Below are 18,050 nucleotides of genomic sequence, written 5' to 3'. Positions count from 1 at the left end.
ATTATTATTATTATTATTATTATTATTTATTGAGCATTTTAAAAAGGATCTATCTAGAGTACATACAAACCAGACACTTTTCAGAATATGATTTAGCTGTTAAAAAAAAAATGTACATGCATGCGAAGAAAATAAATAAAACAGAGGGACTGGCTTTCGTCAAAATAAGAAAAAAAAAAATTAAAATCCTAATATATACAAAAAAAAAGGTTCTAGCAGTTTTATCATAGGGTGGGATTGGGTTCAGTATCTCTCCATGTTAAAACGAATACAATGCAGAGCGCAGGCAGACTGCAGTTAAACTGCCATGCATCCCAGCTGATCTCCATTCACATGCTCGGGACCCTATTGCTTGTAACTGCAGGTAAATTGAATCTTCGATGCAGAAGGATGGGTTCAGCAGATCCTTCCGCTCTCCCACCTTACATGCCGTTCCCAGGAGCTGTTCTCCACTCAACAGCCTTCACGATATATTCTGCCTTCTCACTTGTAAAGGGATGGTCAGTCGCTGACCCCGATGCTTTCAGCGCAGTCTGCACTTTCATTGGTGTTTTGTTTTACTGCACTTCTATAAACCCTGTGGATCTGGTAAAATCAAAATAAAATCAACCGCAAAAAAATAAATAATAATAATAATAATAATAATAATAATAATAATAATAATAATAATAATAATAATAATCATCATCTTGCCTAGCAGGCCTAAAACAAGTTGAATTAATTAAACTTTTTTAGAAAACGCAGTTCAGGTATATTAAGCGTGTCTGGGTGCAGATCTAAACGTCTCTTTTTTTTTTTTTAAATTGTCGTCCAGGATTTCGTCCTCCTCGTTTTTTCTCGGTGCAGCAGTTTGAAAGCGCTGGCAGCCGGCTCCCTCCTCGCTGCGCGGCGCTGCACGGGTTAAGTTTCCTGGATGTTTCTCTTCAGGTTGAAGAAGCTGGAGGAGCTGGAGGTGCGAGTCGGCGGGGGCCAGAGCATGTGGGCCTGGTTCTTGTGAGTGATGTGGATCTGGAAGAGAGAGAGAGAGAGAGAGAGAGAGAGAGAGAGAGAGAGAGAGAGAGAGAGAGAGAGAGAGAGAGAGAGAGAGAGATGAGAGAGAGAGAGAGAGAGAGAGAGAGAGAGAGAGAGGAGAGAGAGAGAGAGGAGAGAGAGAGGAGAGAGAGAGAGAGAGAGAGAGAGAGGAGAGAGAGAGAGAGAGAGAGAGAGAGAGGAGAGATGTTAAGGGATTCGGGTTTGTCAGCGGTGTGTTGAAAAGGCACCCGGAGAAATGCTCAGATCAAAATGACAGAAGAAACAGAGTCAAGCAGACAAACGTTTCGGGCAGCGGCTCCTGCAGGTGTACTAAATAGGAACAGTGTTTTGAATGGGAATGGGAGACTTGCAGCACAGTGTGTGGATTCACAGGGATACTGCTAATCTCTCGAGCTCCAGCAGGGGGCGATACTCACAGTACACCGGAGGCTGCATCCAGGGCTCCCCATCTATCTGCATTGGGAGGGGCTTCTTTGTCCTTTGTAAGTAAAGATACAGAAGAGCATGTCAGTGGACTCGTTTGGCACAGGCAGACCATAATAACTACTCGCTGTAAGCTGCCAGTGTGCGGTTTGATAGACAGCGGGTCCCCCTTCAGTCCAGGGCAGTATCTTCTATAGGCTCCAGCGTCGCAGCTTGCTGCACTGAGATCAGAAACGATTCCTGTGCTTCCTTACTTCACTTGCTTTGGCTTCGCTAGCTTTCATTTGCATTTCAGCCGCCCTTCCATGCCTTGCTAATTTTTTTATTTTATTTTTTTTGCAACCTTTAGGTGGTTCTTAGTATTTCCCTTCTTGTTTGTGCTCCAGACCCAGGTCTGAGTTGAAAGCGCTGTGTGGACTGGTGCGGAGGCCCGGCCCCTCTCCTGCCCGCTGGTTCTTGTGAGGAGGTGGAGACTCACTTGATTGTGATCTGGGAGCACTTTGCCAGACGCCTCCCTGCACTCTTCAGCCCGGTGTAGATCTGACCCATCTCAATGGCTCCCTCCAGCCCCACCACCTCCAGACGCTTGTCACTGGAGTCTGAAACACACAGAGCAGCACCGAGTCCAGTGAAACACACACAGAGCAAGCACCAAGTCCAGTGAAACACACACAGAGCAGCACCGAGTCCAGTGAAACACACAGAGCAGCACCGAGTCCAGTGAAACACACACACAGAGCAGCACCGAGTCCAGTGAAACACACACACAGAGCAGCACCGAGTCCAGTGAAACACACACACAGAGCAGCACCGAGTCCAGTGAAACACACACACAGTGCAGCACCGAGTCCAGTGAAACACACACACACAGAGCAGCACCGAGTCCAGTGAAACACACACACAGAGCAGCACCGAGTCCAGTGAAACCACACAACACAGAGCAGCACCGAGTCCAGTGAAACACACGCACAGAGCAGCACCGAGGTCCAGTGAAACACACGCACAGAGCAGCACCGAGTCCAGTGAAACACCACACAGAGCAGCACCGAGTCCAGTGAAACACACACAGAGCAGCACCGAGTCCAGTGAAACACACACACAGAGCAGCACCGAGTCCAGTGAAACACACACACAGAGCAGCACCGAGTCCAGTGAAACACACGCACAGAGCAGCACCGAGTCCAGTGAAACACACGCACAGAGCAGCACCGAGTCCAGTGAAACCACACGCACAGAGCAGCACCGAGTCCCAGTGAAACACACACACAGAGCAGCACCGAGTCCAGTGAAACACACACACAGAGCAGCACCGAGTCCAGTGAAACACACACAGAGCAGCACCGAGTCCAGTGAAACACACACACAGAGCAGCACCGAGTCCAGTGAAACACACACACAGAGCAGCACCGAGTCCAGTGAAACACACACACAGAGCAGCACCGAGTCCAGTGAAAACACACACACAGAGCAGCACCGAGTCCAGTGAAACACACACACAGAGCAGCACCGAGTCCAGTGAAACACACACACAGTGCAGCACCGAGTCCAGTGAAACACACACACACAGAGCAGCCACCGAGTCCAGTGAAACACACACACAGAGCAGCACCGAGTCCAGTGAAACACACACACAGAGCAGCACCGAGTCCAGTGAAACACACACACAGAGCAGCACCGAGTCCAGTGAAACACACACACAGAGCAGCACCGAGTCCAGTGAAACACACACACACAGAGCAGCACCGAGTCCAGTGAAACACACACAGAGCAGCACCGAGTCCAGTGAAACACACACAGAGCAGCACCGAGTCCAGTGAAACACACACACAGAGCAGCACCGAGTCCAGTGAAACACGCACACAGAGCAGCACCGAGTCCAGTGAAACACACACACAGAGCAGCACCGAGTCCAGTGAAACACACACACAGAGCAGCACCGAGTCCCAGTGAAACCACACCACACCAGAGCAGCACCGAGTCCAGTGAAACACACACACAGAGCAGCACCGAGTCCAGTGAAACCACACACACAGAGCAGCACCGAGTCCAGTGAAACACACACACAGAGCAGCACCGAGTCCAGTGAAACACACACAGAGCAGCACCGAGTCCAGTGAAACACACAGAGCAGCACCGAGTCCAGTGAAACACACACACAGAGCAGCACCGAGTCCAGTGAAACACGCACCACAGAGCAGCACCGAGTCCAGTGAAACACACACACAGAGCAGCACCGAGTCCAGTGAAACACACACACAGAGCAGCACCGAGTCCAGTGAAACACACACACAGAGCAGCACCGAGTCCAGTGAAACACAGTCCTAATTCCTTACTGGAGCTTTCGAGTTCCCAGCACAGTAATTACATTTTTTTTTCTTTACCTTGAACACTGCCTTTCAGGACCTCAGGGTCCGTGATGACCTCTGGCTGCTGATTGGTCGAGCTCCAGGGGTCCAGCTTCTTGGTCTCGCCCACAGGTTGGAGCCGCCGTGCATGCTGGGAATGTTGAGGATGGCGATGCCCTCCAGAGAGAGGCTGCTCAGATCGATGGGCAATCCACAACACTGGAGAGCGAGAGAGAGAGAGAGAGAGAGAGAGAGGGGGAGAGAGAGAGAGAGGGAGGAGTGAGAGAGGAGAGAGAGAGAGAGAGAGAGAAAGAGAGAGAGAGAGAGAGAGTGAGAGAGAGAGGAGAGAGAGAGTGAGAGTGAGAGAGACAGAGGGAGAGAGAGAGAGAGAGAGAGAGAGAGGAGAGGTGAGAGTGAGAGTGAGAGAGACAGAGGGAGAGAGAGAGAGAGAGAGAGAGAGAGGGAGAGTGAGAGTGAGAGCGAGAGTGAGAGAGAGAGAGAGCGGTTTGTCACCACACCGTATATATTAACACATGCCGTTGGAAATTACGCTGGAACCTTGTGTATAAATTTTTTGGTGTGTCCTGTTCTCTTGTATATTCAATAAAGGAGTTTATTCTGCAGCTCGACCAAGATAATTCAGGCCTGAAAGGGTTAAAAGCTGCCACTCTCCACGGCTCGACACACTGTGGTTTCAGAGCGAGCGTTTATTACAGTAAGCAAACAGTAAGACTTCCAGTTTAAACAAGACGAGAAACGGTTACAGCTTCTCCTTCAGGAGCCTCACCTGGAGGGTCAGGCACTCATTGAGCTTCTTGCACGAGGCAGAGATGGTCTCTGAAGTGGCAAACTCAAAGTACCACAGCTTATTCTTCACCCTGAGAGGAGAGGAGAGGAAGAGAGAGGCCGAGGGGGGGTTAACACACGCAGCTACCCGAGCATCATAGAAATAAGCCCAGTTTATTTCATTTGATTATCAGTAGATTACTGGTCTCGCGACCTGCTGTTGAGTTTCTGCGGGTGTTTCTCCCTCATCTGATGGAATCGGTGAGCGATGGAGGCGTCCTGTCAAAACAAGACAGGGACCTTTTTTTTGGGGGGGGGTTGGGAAGCAATATTAAAATTCACAACAAGCTTTTCAGAGCGCGCTCCCTGGTACGGGTGCGAAACGGCTTCGACGCATTCTTCCTGCCATGTCGTTTTTCCATCGTCACGTCTTGTTCGCTTCTCAACACCTTCACTAGAGCTCTCAGACAATGTCTAACCTCTCAGTACATCAGGTACCCCCAGAGAGAGTAACCACTAACCTCTTCCCCCCCTGCAACACTAGCGGAGGGTACCTGCAAGAGAGTGCGTGCGGGGGCGAGGAACGAGGCGCGTGCTCACTCACCCACTCCGATGGAGAAGTAGTTGTTGATGATGTCGTTGGGCACGGGGTCCCCTTTCTCCTGGGGGTTGTCTGGGATCACCTGCACGCTCCAGCGATCCATCAGGACCTGACTGCTGAGTTCAATATCCCGCAGAATCCGCTGCAGGTCCTCCCCATCATAGCCTGAGAGCCAACAAAAGAGTCTTTACCAGACCTCTCTGTGCTTTACAATGCTTCCCTATGCTTTACCAGACCTCTCTGTGCTTTACAATGCTTCCCTATGCTTTACCAGACCTCTCTGTGCTTTACAATGCTTCTCTATGCTTTACCATACCTCTCTGTGCTTTACAATGCTTCCCTATGCTTTACCATACCTCTCTGTGCTTTACAATGCTCCCCTATGCTTTACCAGACCTCTCTGTGCTTTACAATGCTTCACTATGCTTTACCAGACCTCTCTGTGCTTTACAATGCTTCCCTATGCTTTACCATACCTCTCTGTGCTTTACAATGCTTCCCTATGCTTTACCATACCTCTCTGTGCTTTACAATGCTCCCCTATGCTTTACCAGACCTCTCTGTGCTTTACAATGCTTCACTATGCTTTACCAGACCTCTCTGTGCTTTACAATGCTTCCCTATGCTTTACCATACCTCTCTGTGCTTTACAATGCTTCCCTATGCTTTACCAGACCTCTCTGTGCTTTACAATGCTTCCCTATGCTTTACCAGACCTCTCTGTGCTTTACAATGCTTCCCTATGCTTTACCAGACCTCTCTGTGCTTTACAATGCTCCCCTATGCTTTACCAGACCTCTCTGTGCTTTACAATGCTTCCCTATGCTTTACCAGACCTCTCTGTGCTTTACAATGCTTCCCTATGCTTTACCACACCTCTCTGTGCTTTACAATGCTTCCCTATGCTTTACCAGACCTCTCTGTGCTTTACAATGCTCCCCTATGCTTTACCAGACCTCTCTGTGCTTTACAATGCTTCCCTATGCTTTACCAGACCTCTCTGTGCTTTACAATGCTTCCCTATGCTTTACCACACCTCTCTGTGCTTTACAATGCTTCCCTATGCTTTACCACACCTCTCTGTGCTTTACAATGCTTCCCTATGCTTTACCAGACCTCTCTGTGCTTTACAATGCTTCCATATGCTTTGCCATGCTTTCACTGGGCTTCGTTCCCCTTTGCTGTGCTTTTACATTGGGAAGCTCATTCCAGTGATGCTATCCCATGCTGTAAGAGCCTGATCACTGTGGGACGTGGTTTTCGTGGCTGGTCATGTGAGCTCACCTCCTCCCCAGCGCAGGCATCTCGCCAGGTCATTGCCAGTGCCCAAGGGCAGCACAGCGACGGGGGGGCGTACCAACAGGTTGGCTTTATCTGAAAAAAAACAAACAAACACATGAAACACATTAAAAAAGAAACCTGCCACGGGCATGGAATACCAGCGATCTAAACCAACGTGTTCTGCGTGCCGGTGTTTGTGGAATTGCTTTGTGCATCATTTTCTGTTTCGCTCACATCCTGGTGACCTCAACGGAGATTCTCTTGAAGTACAGCTGGTGCACCAGAGCGTAACCAGTAACCTGTCCCCCCTGCAACACCCACTCTGGTATTTCTTTGTTCTGGGGCTCGTTAACGCTGCTAACAGCACCACTCACTCACTCACTCACTCACTCACTCACTCACTCACTCACACACCCCGTCACTCACTCACTCACTCACTCACACACCCCGTCACTCACTCACTCACACACCCCGTCACTCACTCACTCACACACCCCGTCACTCACTCACACACCCCGTCACTCACTCACTCACTCACTCATTCACCCTGTCACTGCTCTGCCAGCTTCCTGCTTACAAACCTATGGCATCCAGAATCCAGCCGACTGTGCCATCCCCGCCACAGACCAGAATCCGGTAATCCAGGAGATCCCGAAAGAAATTCAACCTGGAAACGAGAAGGGGAGGTTTTGTGGGTCCATCCGTCCCCCGTCCCCCGTCCCCCGTCCCCCCGATCCACAAGCAGATTCATTTCCTTCTCTTTGAGAAGAGTGTGGAAGCCTTACCCTGGAGCAGGCCCCCCATTGGAAAGGTCGTACACCTGTCTGGGGTTCAGCAGATACCTGAACTTCCTCAGCACCCTGAAACACACAAAACACAGGGTCACTGACACAGAGGCGCCTTACTGTACTTTCACCAGGCTTGTGAAAAGAAAGCGTGCAAAGCCAGGGTAGTTATTGTTGCCGCAGTGCCCCTTGATCGCATATGTACAGTGCAAGCCCCACTGGCAACACAGATCCTTGTTGCTTCATCAGGCAACTATTGTTTTTTTCGTTTTGGTTACATTTGTAGAAACTCTTCAAAGATTTACATCAAGAGCAACGGTCCTGCCCGAGGCTCACCTCTTGCCCTGTTTGCCTCCACTTTTGAGGTTCACGAAAACCAGCAGGGGGTGCGTCTCCGGGACTGGGGTGATCTGCGGAGAGAGAGAGAGAGAGAGAGAGAGGGTTCTTTTTTCGGTAAGCCTTTCCCAGCAGCCTCTCGGATCACAGGCACGAACAGCCATGCACAGTTCAAACACGCACCCCAGTCCATTCACAGTTCTGAATTGTTATTATTATTAGGTGATAATTGCCCATACCCGCAGGATCTGCCCGTCGGGGGTTGTGAAGGACTGCTCCGTCTCCTCGGACAGCGTGGGACTCGGAGATCCGTTCTTGGGACAGTTCTGCCTCTCCTGAGACAGAAACACAGGGCAACGCTCCGGTCACGCTAAAGCTTGATTCGCCAGGGACATTCCTTTTTATCCCAGAACATTTTCTCAGGAGGTCTTCTGATTTTTTTTTTTTTTTACAAGACATCGAGACCTCCTGTATCAATGTTAAAACTCAAGGGCTCTGTGTCTTTTTAGTCTCATGCGAATTGACCATGTGAGCGTTACGCTAGAATTGATATCAGCCTTAACAACAGACCATAATAGAATATTAAAATTGGTCCGATCTGTCCGGAGAGTCTACAGTGCAGTAAAACACTGCGATTGGGAACGGGGCGAAAATACAAACGACTTTCCTTGCTGAGAATTCGTCTGGGAGCTTACTAGACTGCTTCTGACTAACTCTGAGGACACCTGGGCTCTTCAGTCCTCAGCGAATCCTGCTTCAGTTCACGAAGCAGCAGCACAGTCAAGGCACATGGAGTACGCAGTGCAGAACTGATTCAAATTATTTTACAGAACTGCCAAGCGAAAAGGGACAAAGCATTGAAGGAATGTAGGGGCGGGTATCGGATATCGGTTTACCAGGATGACCGGGTAGATTGCACAGGGAGGGAGGATGTGATCTTTGAGAGCACCGCAGTCACACTCCGAGGAAACCTGGGACACACAGTCATTGTGGATCTGGGGTGGGAAAGGAGAGAGAGAGAGAGGTGACATCACAACAGGAACGCTGTACAGGGCTAGCTGGCTTCTCCAAAGCTCTGTCTGGAGTTGCAGTCACAGAGCAATCTCCTCACCTTCATGTGGCACCACACGCAGCGCATCCCTGTCAGACCCTGGTAGCTCTTGATCTTCTTCTGGCAGCGATCACACTTACTGGCTTCGCAGTTCCCTTCCACCCACACATGGGGCTGCACCTGCCGAGGAAGAGGGAGAGGACGGGCATTACAAGGGTGGGAATAAGACTCCGATTCCACAGCAGCGGCAGCCATTCCAGGTTTTACTACAAGCTTCAACACAGGTGCGTCTAGGTGACAAGCTCGGGGTTAAAAAAAAAACAACAGGAATGGATCAAACTGCTGCGCCATGTTTCCGGTGGGAATATAAAAATGGGGACACTCACACCGGCGTCCTTCTTCGACTTGGCGAAGGTGCTGATGCAGGGGAGCAGTGCTCTGGTGGTGCAGCGTTCATGGACTGTGTATTTACAGCCTGCGAGAGACACATGGGGAGAGAAGCGAGGGACAGGAGCTTAGTGCTGAGACACACGCTGAGACACTTCATCCTTTGACTGCTCAGCTGCAAGCTGATAACCTTGTCCAGGGATGGAAATAAGACTCACAGGTGCAGCAGAGCCCTTGCTTCCTCAGCCCCACCAGCAGGCTGTGGCACACATTGCAGTACACAGGCCTTTTGAAATGCTTCAGCTGCCACAGGTGCTGCCCGTCGTCCTTGATGGTCTGGAGAGAGAGGGGGGAGAGAGAGATTAGCAGGAGACAGACAAATACAAGTACGATGAGAGGCTGTTACAGAAAGCAACGGAACAGCGCTGACAGAGAGGAAAAGGGGACTGCTTACTGCTTCTAGCCCCAGCAGGACCAGCATGGGGACGTTCGCCATCCCCCCTCTGATCCACTCCTCCAGGGACACCGTCCCATTGCCGTCGTAGTCGATCGCTTTCATCATCTCCTTCAGGATCTGACAGGGAGAGAGAGGGGAGGCACTTCATTACAGCACCCTCTCCAGCAGCAACTCGCCCGCCTGTACTCCGACGCATTTTATTATCAGAGCGTTTTACACGAAACGAACCCAAACCCCACTGCAGCGAACGAAGGGGTGTCAGGCGTACCGGTTTCAGCTCCGACACGTCCCATTCCAGATAGTCAGCAACATGCATCATCTGAGCGATGATTCGATCCACCTCCTGACACAGAGAAACGGGCACAGAGTTAGCACGGTCTGTACCGCTGGTACTGCGACACAGGACCAGACGCACAGCGGAGATCATTGTAGTCGATTAGCACGATACTGGTGCGGATTCAAGGTGGGGATTTTTTTTGCCTGTTTAATTTCAAAAGGACAGACTTACCGAACTGTCCAGCAGACCGTTCCCATCCTTGTCATACAGCTTGAAGGTAACTGAAAAACAGCAGAAGCAGGTCAGCGACATCAATCCCACACCAGCGGCCGTCAATCACAGCGTCGTATGGGAACGCTGAGTCCAGCAGACAGGCGTTTCTAACGCTAGTGCCTTCATCAGTGTTACTGAAACTAGAAGAAACCGAGTCAAGCAGACAGGCGTTTCTAATGCTAGCGCCTTCATCAGTGTTACTGAAACTAGAAGAAACCGAGTCAAGCAGACAGGCGTTTCTAACGCTAGTGCCTTCATCAGTGTTACTGAAACTAGAAGAAACCGAGTCAAGCAGACAGGCGTTTCTAATGCTAGTACCTTCATCAGTGTTACTGAAACTAGAAGAAACCGAGTCAAGCAGACAGGCGTTTCTAACGCTAGTGCCTTCATCAGTGTTACTGAAACTAGAAGAAACCGAGTCAAGCAGACAGGCGTTTCTAATGCTAGTGCCTTCATCAGTGTTATTGAAACTAGAAGAAACCGAGTCAAGCAGACAGGCGTTTCTAACGCTAGTGCCTTCATCAGTGTTACTGAAACTAGAAGAAACCGAGTCAAGCAGACAGGCGTTTCTAATGCTAGTACCTTCATCAGTGTTACTGAAACTAGAAGAAACCGAGTCAAGCAGACAGGCGTTTCTAACGCTAGTGCCTTCATCAGTGTTACTGAAACTAGAAGAAACCGAGTCAAGCAGACAGGCGTTTCTAATGCTAGTGCCTTCATCAGTGTTATTGAAACTAGAAGAAACCGAGTCAAGCAGACAGGCGTTTCTAATGCTAGTGCCTTCATCAGTGTTACTGAAACTAGAAGAAACCGAGTCAAGCAGACAGGCGTTTCTAATGCTAGTACCTTCATCAGTGTTACTGAAACTAGAAGAAACCGAGTCAAGCAGACAGGCGTTTCTAACGCTAGTGCCTTCATCAGTGTTACTGAAACTAGAAGAAACCGAGTCAAGCAGACAGGCGTTTCTAATGCTAGTACCTTCATCAGTGTTACTGAAACTAGAAGAAACCGAGTCAAGCAGACAGGCGTTTCTAACGCTAGTGCCTTCATCAGTGTTACTGAAACTAGAAGAAACCGAGTCAAGCAGACAGGCGTTTCTAATGCTAGTGCCTTCATCAGTGTTATTGAAACTAGAAGAAACCGAGTCAAGCAGACAGGCGTTTCTAATGCTAGCGCCTTCATCAGTGTTATTGAAACTAGAAGAAACCGAGTCAAGCAGACAGGCGTTTCTAATGCTAGCGCCTTCATCAGTGTTACTGAAACTAGAAGAAACCGAGTCAAGCAGACAGGCGTTTCTAATGCTAGTGCCTTCATCAGTGTTACTGAAACTAGAAGAAACCGAGTCAAGCAGACAGGCGTTTCTAATGCTAGCGCCTTCATCAGTGTTACTGAAACTAGAAGAAACCGAGTCAAGCAGACAGGCGTTTCTAATGCTAGTGCCTTCATCAGTGTTATTGAAACTAGAAGAAACCGAGTCAAGCAGACAGGCGTTTCTAATGCTAGTGCCTTCATCAGTGTTATTGAAACTAGAAGAAACCGAGTCAAGCAGACAGGCGTTTCTAATGCTAGCGCCTTCATCAGTGTTACTGAAACTAGAAGAAACCGAGTCAAGCAGACAGGCGTTTCTAATGCTAGTGCCTTCATCAGTGTTACTGAAACTAGAAGAAACCGAGTCAAGCAGACAGGCGTTTCTAATGCTAGTGCCTTCATCAGTGTTACTGAAACTAGAAGAAACCGAGTCAAGCAGACAGGCGTTTCTAATGCTAGTGCCTTCATCAGTGTTATTGAAACTAGAAGAAACCGAGTCAAGCAGACAGGCGTTTCTAATGCTAGTGCCTTCATCAATTGCCATGCAAAAGGAACGTGGTCTTGAGGGGGATTGTAAAGAGCGACGGGACGAGGTCACTCACACTCCAGCTTGTCCTCGGGACAGCCCCCCTCCAGCAGAGACAGGTAACAGGAAACGTCCTTCATGCAGACCTGCCCAGGGGCTGCAGGGAAGAGAACACATGGGCTGAAGGGAATCCTGTCGCTCGGAAACACCTTCATGTTCCAACAGAGTCAAAACGCTTCAGGATATCTAACTTCTAGAGCTGACAACAACACCACACACTCACCCCCCGCCCAGGATATGGTGATTAAATAAAACCCACTCTTAACACAGCCACAGCAAAGAGCTGCCTTCTAACCCAGCCATTGAAGACCTCCCCTCACCACATCCTATTACAATGCTTACCAGCCGGGGTGCTCTGCGATTGGTTCGCACTGCCTGGACCAGCCGGGGTGCTCTGCGATTGGTTCGCACTGTCTGGCTCGGATGTCTTCTGGAAGTACATGAATAATCTGTGGCACAGGTCCTCTGGGACCTCTTTAACATCCAGATAGGTCTTCATGAAGAGCTTGAAGCCTTCCTCCTCTATACACTGCGGGCAGAGAGAACGGGAGGGGAAGAGAGACAGGAGCGAGGGCTTCAGAAAGAGTTCTTTCGAGAGCAGCCGTGACCGTGCCATTCCAGTACAGATGCTTTCTAAACCAGTTAGCTGAACTGGGGGGGGGGGGGTCAGCCTCGGGGTGTGGGATCCACTGGTTAAGCTGCCCTTGACAACTGTCCAGGTTTTTGTTTCAAGCACCACTTTCCCGTGCACATAACACAGCACTTACACTTTGACTGGGAGCTGAAATATCTTGCTTGGGAAATAACTGCAGAAAAAGCAGAGCTTGGTAGCTGGTCTACAGTCTATTGCGTCAAGTGCCACTGTTTAAAGGAATTTCTTGTGCTAATAGTCTTCTGGTCCTATGCTTGCCTATTACTTGTATATCCGAATGACTTCCTATCATTCGCTACAATGTTCTAGATGGGCTTCCCTTAATCTCAGGAAGCGACGAGGTCCTGGGAATCACTGCCTCGCACACAGAGCTCCCACGCGTCTTCAGCGCTGCTTCTGCTACCGAGAGCTGAGACTTTCTGCACTCACCTCGCCATGACGATACTTTGACAAAACTCCATCTCTGTAGAACTCCTTCAAGGCGTCCTTCATCTTGAGGTTCGAGTCTGCGAGGGAGGGAGAGGAGACGTCAGGCAAGGAAAGGAGGCAAGTTTCCAAAAACTTACCAACAGCTTGTGGGACTGAGATTTTACACACAGCTTCATAATGGGGGATTGCATATCCCCCCCCCCCCCCCGCCCCCCGCCCCCCGCCCCCCGCCCCAGGACTCACAGTCGATGTACTGCTGCAGCTGGATGAAATCCACAGGACTCAGGATCGCCCACTCCTTGCTCTCGGATTCTTCCAAAGACATTTTTTTTTTTTTATTTCGGTCTGCCACCCCAAACCAAACGAGCTCTCCCTCCGGACTCTGCTAGGACTGGAAACTGAGAACAGAGACGACACAGTCGCTGGGCACTGATCAGAGAGAGAGAGAGAGAGAGAGAGAGAGAGAGGAGAGAGAGAGGAGAGAGAATGAGAGGGAAATCATGCAGCAAACAGACAAAAAAAAACCCACAAAAAAGTTGGCATGGCAGCTCTGCGTCAATGCTGATGGCGTGACCGGGCAGAATGGTCTGAGTCAGCGCTACTCTCTACTGCAAAGAGAGAGAGAGAGAGAGAGAGAGAGAGAGGAGAGAGAGAGAGAGAGAGAGAGAGAGAGAGAGAGGGAGAGAGCGTCAGAGAGAGAGAGAGCGGGAGAGAGAAAGAGAGAGAGACATCAGGGACTAAAAAAGCACTGCAAAGGGCTCAGCTTGCACGTCCCTGGGAAACTTTTCAAAATAGGCTGCTGTATTTGTATTCAGAGTTTATTAATACCCTCAAATCCCCCCCCCCCCCCCACCCCCAGTCACTGTGTGAAACAAAACATCCTGTGTTGCTTTTGCTGCTTGACATTTACAGACGGTTTTTTGTCACCATTCCCAGTCAGGGTACAACGTGCAGTCTTCCCCAGTGTAACTCGAACTGAAAAGCCAACAGTGTGTCATTGCGACCGTCACCTCTGCTTTCACACATGGCAAAAGCGAAGGACTCAGTTCCTCCCAGGACTGGGTTTCATATCAGCTCCCCAGTGCCACAGCTGCAAACGCCCCCTTTCCCAGTCCTGCAGCTCTGACCACTAGGCTACTCGCTGCTTCCCTCCCAGTCCCTCAGCTCTGACCACTAGGCTACACGCTGCTTCCCTCCCAGTCCCTCAGCTCTGACCACCAGCCCACGCTGCCCCCCTCGCAGTTCCTCAGGGACAGACCACGCTGCTTCCTCCCAGTCCCTCAGCTCTGACCACGATCCCCACTCTAGGTCCACTTGATTCAGTTTTCGCTCCCCTCTAGTCCCTCAGCTCCCAGTCCTCTCCAGCATCTCCCCTCTGCCCGAAGTCTCTTCTGTGTTTGCAAGTCGACTGTATCTTTAAAACGATGGAGCTCTTTTGTTTGTTTTCACTTTTCTGCTGTGAATGGAAAGCTGCGGTTGGAAACAGAGCTTTTCTCCCTTCTCAAACAGTTGCTGTTTTTTATTTTTTTTTGTGTGTGTTTTTTTTGGAGCCGTCGTCGTGACGATGCAGAGTTTCCATGTGGGGGAATCACCATGGCTGCGCTTATAAACATCTGCTCTGGCGATGGCAGCGAGTCGCTAGGCCGGTTGCCGTGGAAAGCGTTTCCCTTGTTACCAGGTTCTTTGCCAGGCGAACGGGGCTCCCGTCACGTCCTGAAAGGGGGGCCCAAAAACTCCAAAAGCCAGACTGAAAACGTACACAGCAAAGTGGATCTTTAGCATTGCCCCCCTGGATGGTAAAGCATTTTAAAATACATGCTATAGTAAGCGATGGTAAGCTTTCATAAGGGGGAACACAAACAAACAAACAGACTTCTCATTGGCGTTCTGCTCCGATATATAGAGCTGTGTTTTGAAGGTGGGTGGAAGCAATGACAGTCCTACTTCCTGGCTCTGGTTCAAAGACTCGAGTAGAAACCACCAACAGCAAAGGCAATCCAATAATACAAACTCTCTATATATTTCAATGCTCCCCTCCCACACAGAAACAGACCTGCTAATCAAGCCACTGCACCGAGACTGCTGTCCTTATTACAGAGTGCGTGTAACTCAGCAGAATTCAGCAAGGACAGACTACAAGGATCGGACAGGCACTGCGGTTCTGGAGAGATGCTAGCCCGCCATTAATTTTAATGTTACAGCAAAATATCCATTCAGTGATGTCCATATTAAAAAAGGCTCCAGTTACTCGCTGAAAGATATTTTTGAAAGGGGTTGTGTTTCCAGACACTGGTCCTTTGCTGTCTGCAGCGCTGCCCGTTTCACACCTCCTTTTGCAGTTTCATTGGCTTATTTTTTTGAGAAATGCTTCCTATAGACGGGGACAGAGACAGCGGGTGCAACCAACGGGTTTCTAACGCAACTACCAAACGTTTCACGCTTCTGGGCTTTGACTGAAACCACAGCACCAGAGTTAACATGCAACTAACAGCTACTGCAGCCAACAAAACAAACTGATGGTGAGCACGCCAGGACGGTGTCAAAGTGTCTGCCTGCACAGACAGAAATACACCGACCCCCTCACACTCGCACAAGCACACGCTCACACGCGGCATAGACCGGATTTGACTGGTAGTATCAGTGTTTTAGCCTTCAATGCGTTACTAACACACGACTAACGCGTGGCTGTATAAAACCACGTCAACACACCGACTTGCAGCACCTTGAATGTATCACGTGACCTGCATGGCACAGCGTCATAGAGAACCGCTATCTAATGTACACAAAAGTGCCAGGTACATATCCCAGGTACCTGCTGCATTCAGACCCTGTATACAGCGACGGAACAAAAGTTTAGCATCGCCTAGACTTGTAGGATTGCGACACAATTCAAAATGGAGTACAGTGTTTCATGTTAGATTTCGGTAATGTCACATTTGAGGCGTGCAATTCAGTATGTTAACGTAACATTATCCAGCAGGTTTCATTCGACTTTATGAAGCCCAATGAGTTCACTCTATAGAGGGATGCAACACGTTTGCCCCCAGGTGTATATTTCTGCACACAGCCGGTGCAGCGGGGAGGATTTGTCACAATGGTCATTTAAGCAGGCTCTTCCAGGTAGGTGTGGGCGTGACGGTTTCCTGAATAATCCGGTTATCACAGTTCTAGAAATCTAGGCGATTATCCGGAACGTGGTGGAACTCGCTTCGTTCTACAGCGAGCACGCAGCGAGGCACCGGCGTAGCGTCAACCCGACGGACAGCGCAGCCAGATCTCCAGGAGGAATCACACAGATATCTGTCTCGTTTTACTGAAGCCACGCCCTCTCTTTAAACAATTCCAGGCACCTCTATTTGTTTTATTCTTTAGATTATGTGTTTGTTTTTTTGTAGCATCTTGTTTTGCATAGCATGCTCAAGGCGCTTTGATTATACTCGGCTGTGCAGAAGCATTTTGTTTTAGTATGGTTCAAATGTATTCATCGTTTATTTTAAATCGAAAGCAGTTATATCCTGCTCAACCGGATTTTTATGTTTTTTTAAAGGTATGTCTTTCCTAGTGAGAGGATGTGAACCGTTCAGCTGAGCTACGAACACTATTGAAAGGCACGTCGTATGCAGACAGGCTAAACGAATTGAATCTGTTCGGTCTTGAACAAAGACGACTACGCGGCGATCTGATTCAAGCATTCAAAATCCTAAAAGGTATTGACAATGTCGACCCAGGGGACTTTTTTGACCTGAAAAAAGGAACAAGCACCAGGGGTCACAAATGGAGATTAGATAAAGGGGCATTCAGAACAGAAAATAGGAGGCACTGGAACCAACTCCCCAGTAATGGTGTTGAAGCTGACACCCTGGGATCCTTTAAGAAGCTGCTTGATGAGATTCTGGGATCAATTATTATTTATTAATTATTTATTTCTTAGCAGACGCCCTTATCCAGGGCGACTTACAATTGTTACAAGATATCACATTATGTTTACACACAATTCCCCATTTATACAGTTGGGTTTTTGCTGGAGCAATCTAGGTAAAGTACCTTGCTCAAGGGTACAGCAGCAGTGTCCCCCACCTGGGATTGAACCCACGACCCTTCGGTCAAGAGTCTAGAGCCCTGACCACTACTCCACACTGCTGCCCAATAAGCTACTAACAATCAAACGAGCAAGATGGGCCGAATGGCCTCTCCTCGTTTGTAAGCTTTCTTATGTTCTTACTGCGTATTCTCCACATAAAGATACGGTGCGGCAAAGTACGAACAGTATCATGCCTCATTCTATTCTTAAATGAGAAGCCAAGTGTTCCGTTTTAGCAGAAAACCAGAAAAAAACACACCGCTTATTTCCGTAGCAAGCGCTTCAATTGTCTGCAACAGAACAACGAAAGTTTTGAGACTTATTACGAAAGAGTGTGAGCACAGTTAAGAAGCACTGCTAATATATATAACAGATAGATAGATAGATAGATAGATAGATAGATAGATAGATAGACACAAGCTGTTTAAGTTACATAAGGTACAATATGCAGTCAGGGCTGTGAATCGATTGACAGAGCGCTATAGAAACGCAATAATTACCTTGAGATGTTCTGATAAAGCCGCCTCGCCGTGTCCCCGAGTTGTTGCTCAGTGTTAATACTCGGCGGTGTGTGTGTTTCTGAGCACACACAGGAACTGAAACTTCAAGGCAAAAGTGGTTGCTCTTACCAGACTTGCACAAAACCCTGTTTTTTTTTTTTTCTCTCTGTCTCATATCGTCTTGCCAGCGCTGCAGGGGTTGGATTGAAGCCCGGAGCTACACGCCCAGTCCTGGGCCAACCCCCCCCCCCCCCTTGCCCGGTCCATCTGTGCGGGGAAGTCACAATAATCACTGATATAGATACTAGGAAAGTAAAGTACAAAGGTTTTGCCATAATCAAGCCGCTTTCTCCAAAATGCAACCAAATGACACGACACTGCTTACACACGCTTTATTTTTCAACTCACAACTTTGCATAAATGCACGATGTTAATGAATTGCAATAAAACGCGTGCGGTG

The 18,050-nt window shown here is 49.0% G+C and overlaps 1 protein-coding gene across 1 annotated transcript; it reads right to left on the bottom strand.

The window, feature by feature from the left end:
• Positions 1-1,216: 1,216 nt before the first annotated feature.
• Positions 1,217-17,809, bottom strand: LOC117400921 (diacylglycerol kinase alpha). Its single transcript, XM_059011733.1, is given in 24 exon segments — positions 1,217-1,510; positions 1,934-2,054; positions 3,837-3,899; positions 3,902-4,019; positions 4,588-4,678; positions 4,801-4,866; positions 5,193-5,352; positions 6,472-6,561; positions 7,050-7,135; positions 7,254-7,328; positions 7,590-7,663; positions 7,829-7,924; positions 8,486-8,584; positions 8,701-8,820; positions 9,027-9,115; positions 9,246-9,363; positions 9,482-9,601; positions 9,753-9,827; positions 9,993-10,042; positions 11,945-12,025; positions 12,271-12,457; positions 13,010-13,086; positions 13,253-13,438; positions 17,591-17,809. Coding segments are annotated over 23 exon segments (2,250 nt in total). The 5' UTR covers positions 13,335-13,438; positions 17,591-17,809; the 3' UTR covers positions 1,217-1,398.
• Positions 17,810-18,050: the final 241 nt, after the last annotated feature.

Source organism: Acipenser ruthenus, chromosome 42, assembly GCF_902713425.1.
Source record: "Acipenser ruthenus chromosome 42, fAciRut3.2 maternal haplotype, whole genome shotgun sequence".
NCBI classification, from domain to species: Eukaryota; Metazoa; Chordata; class Actinopteri; order Acipenseriformes; family Acipenseridae; genus Acipenser; species Acipenser ruthenus.
This window is presented reverse-complemented; position numbering and strand designations above follow the sequence as displayed.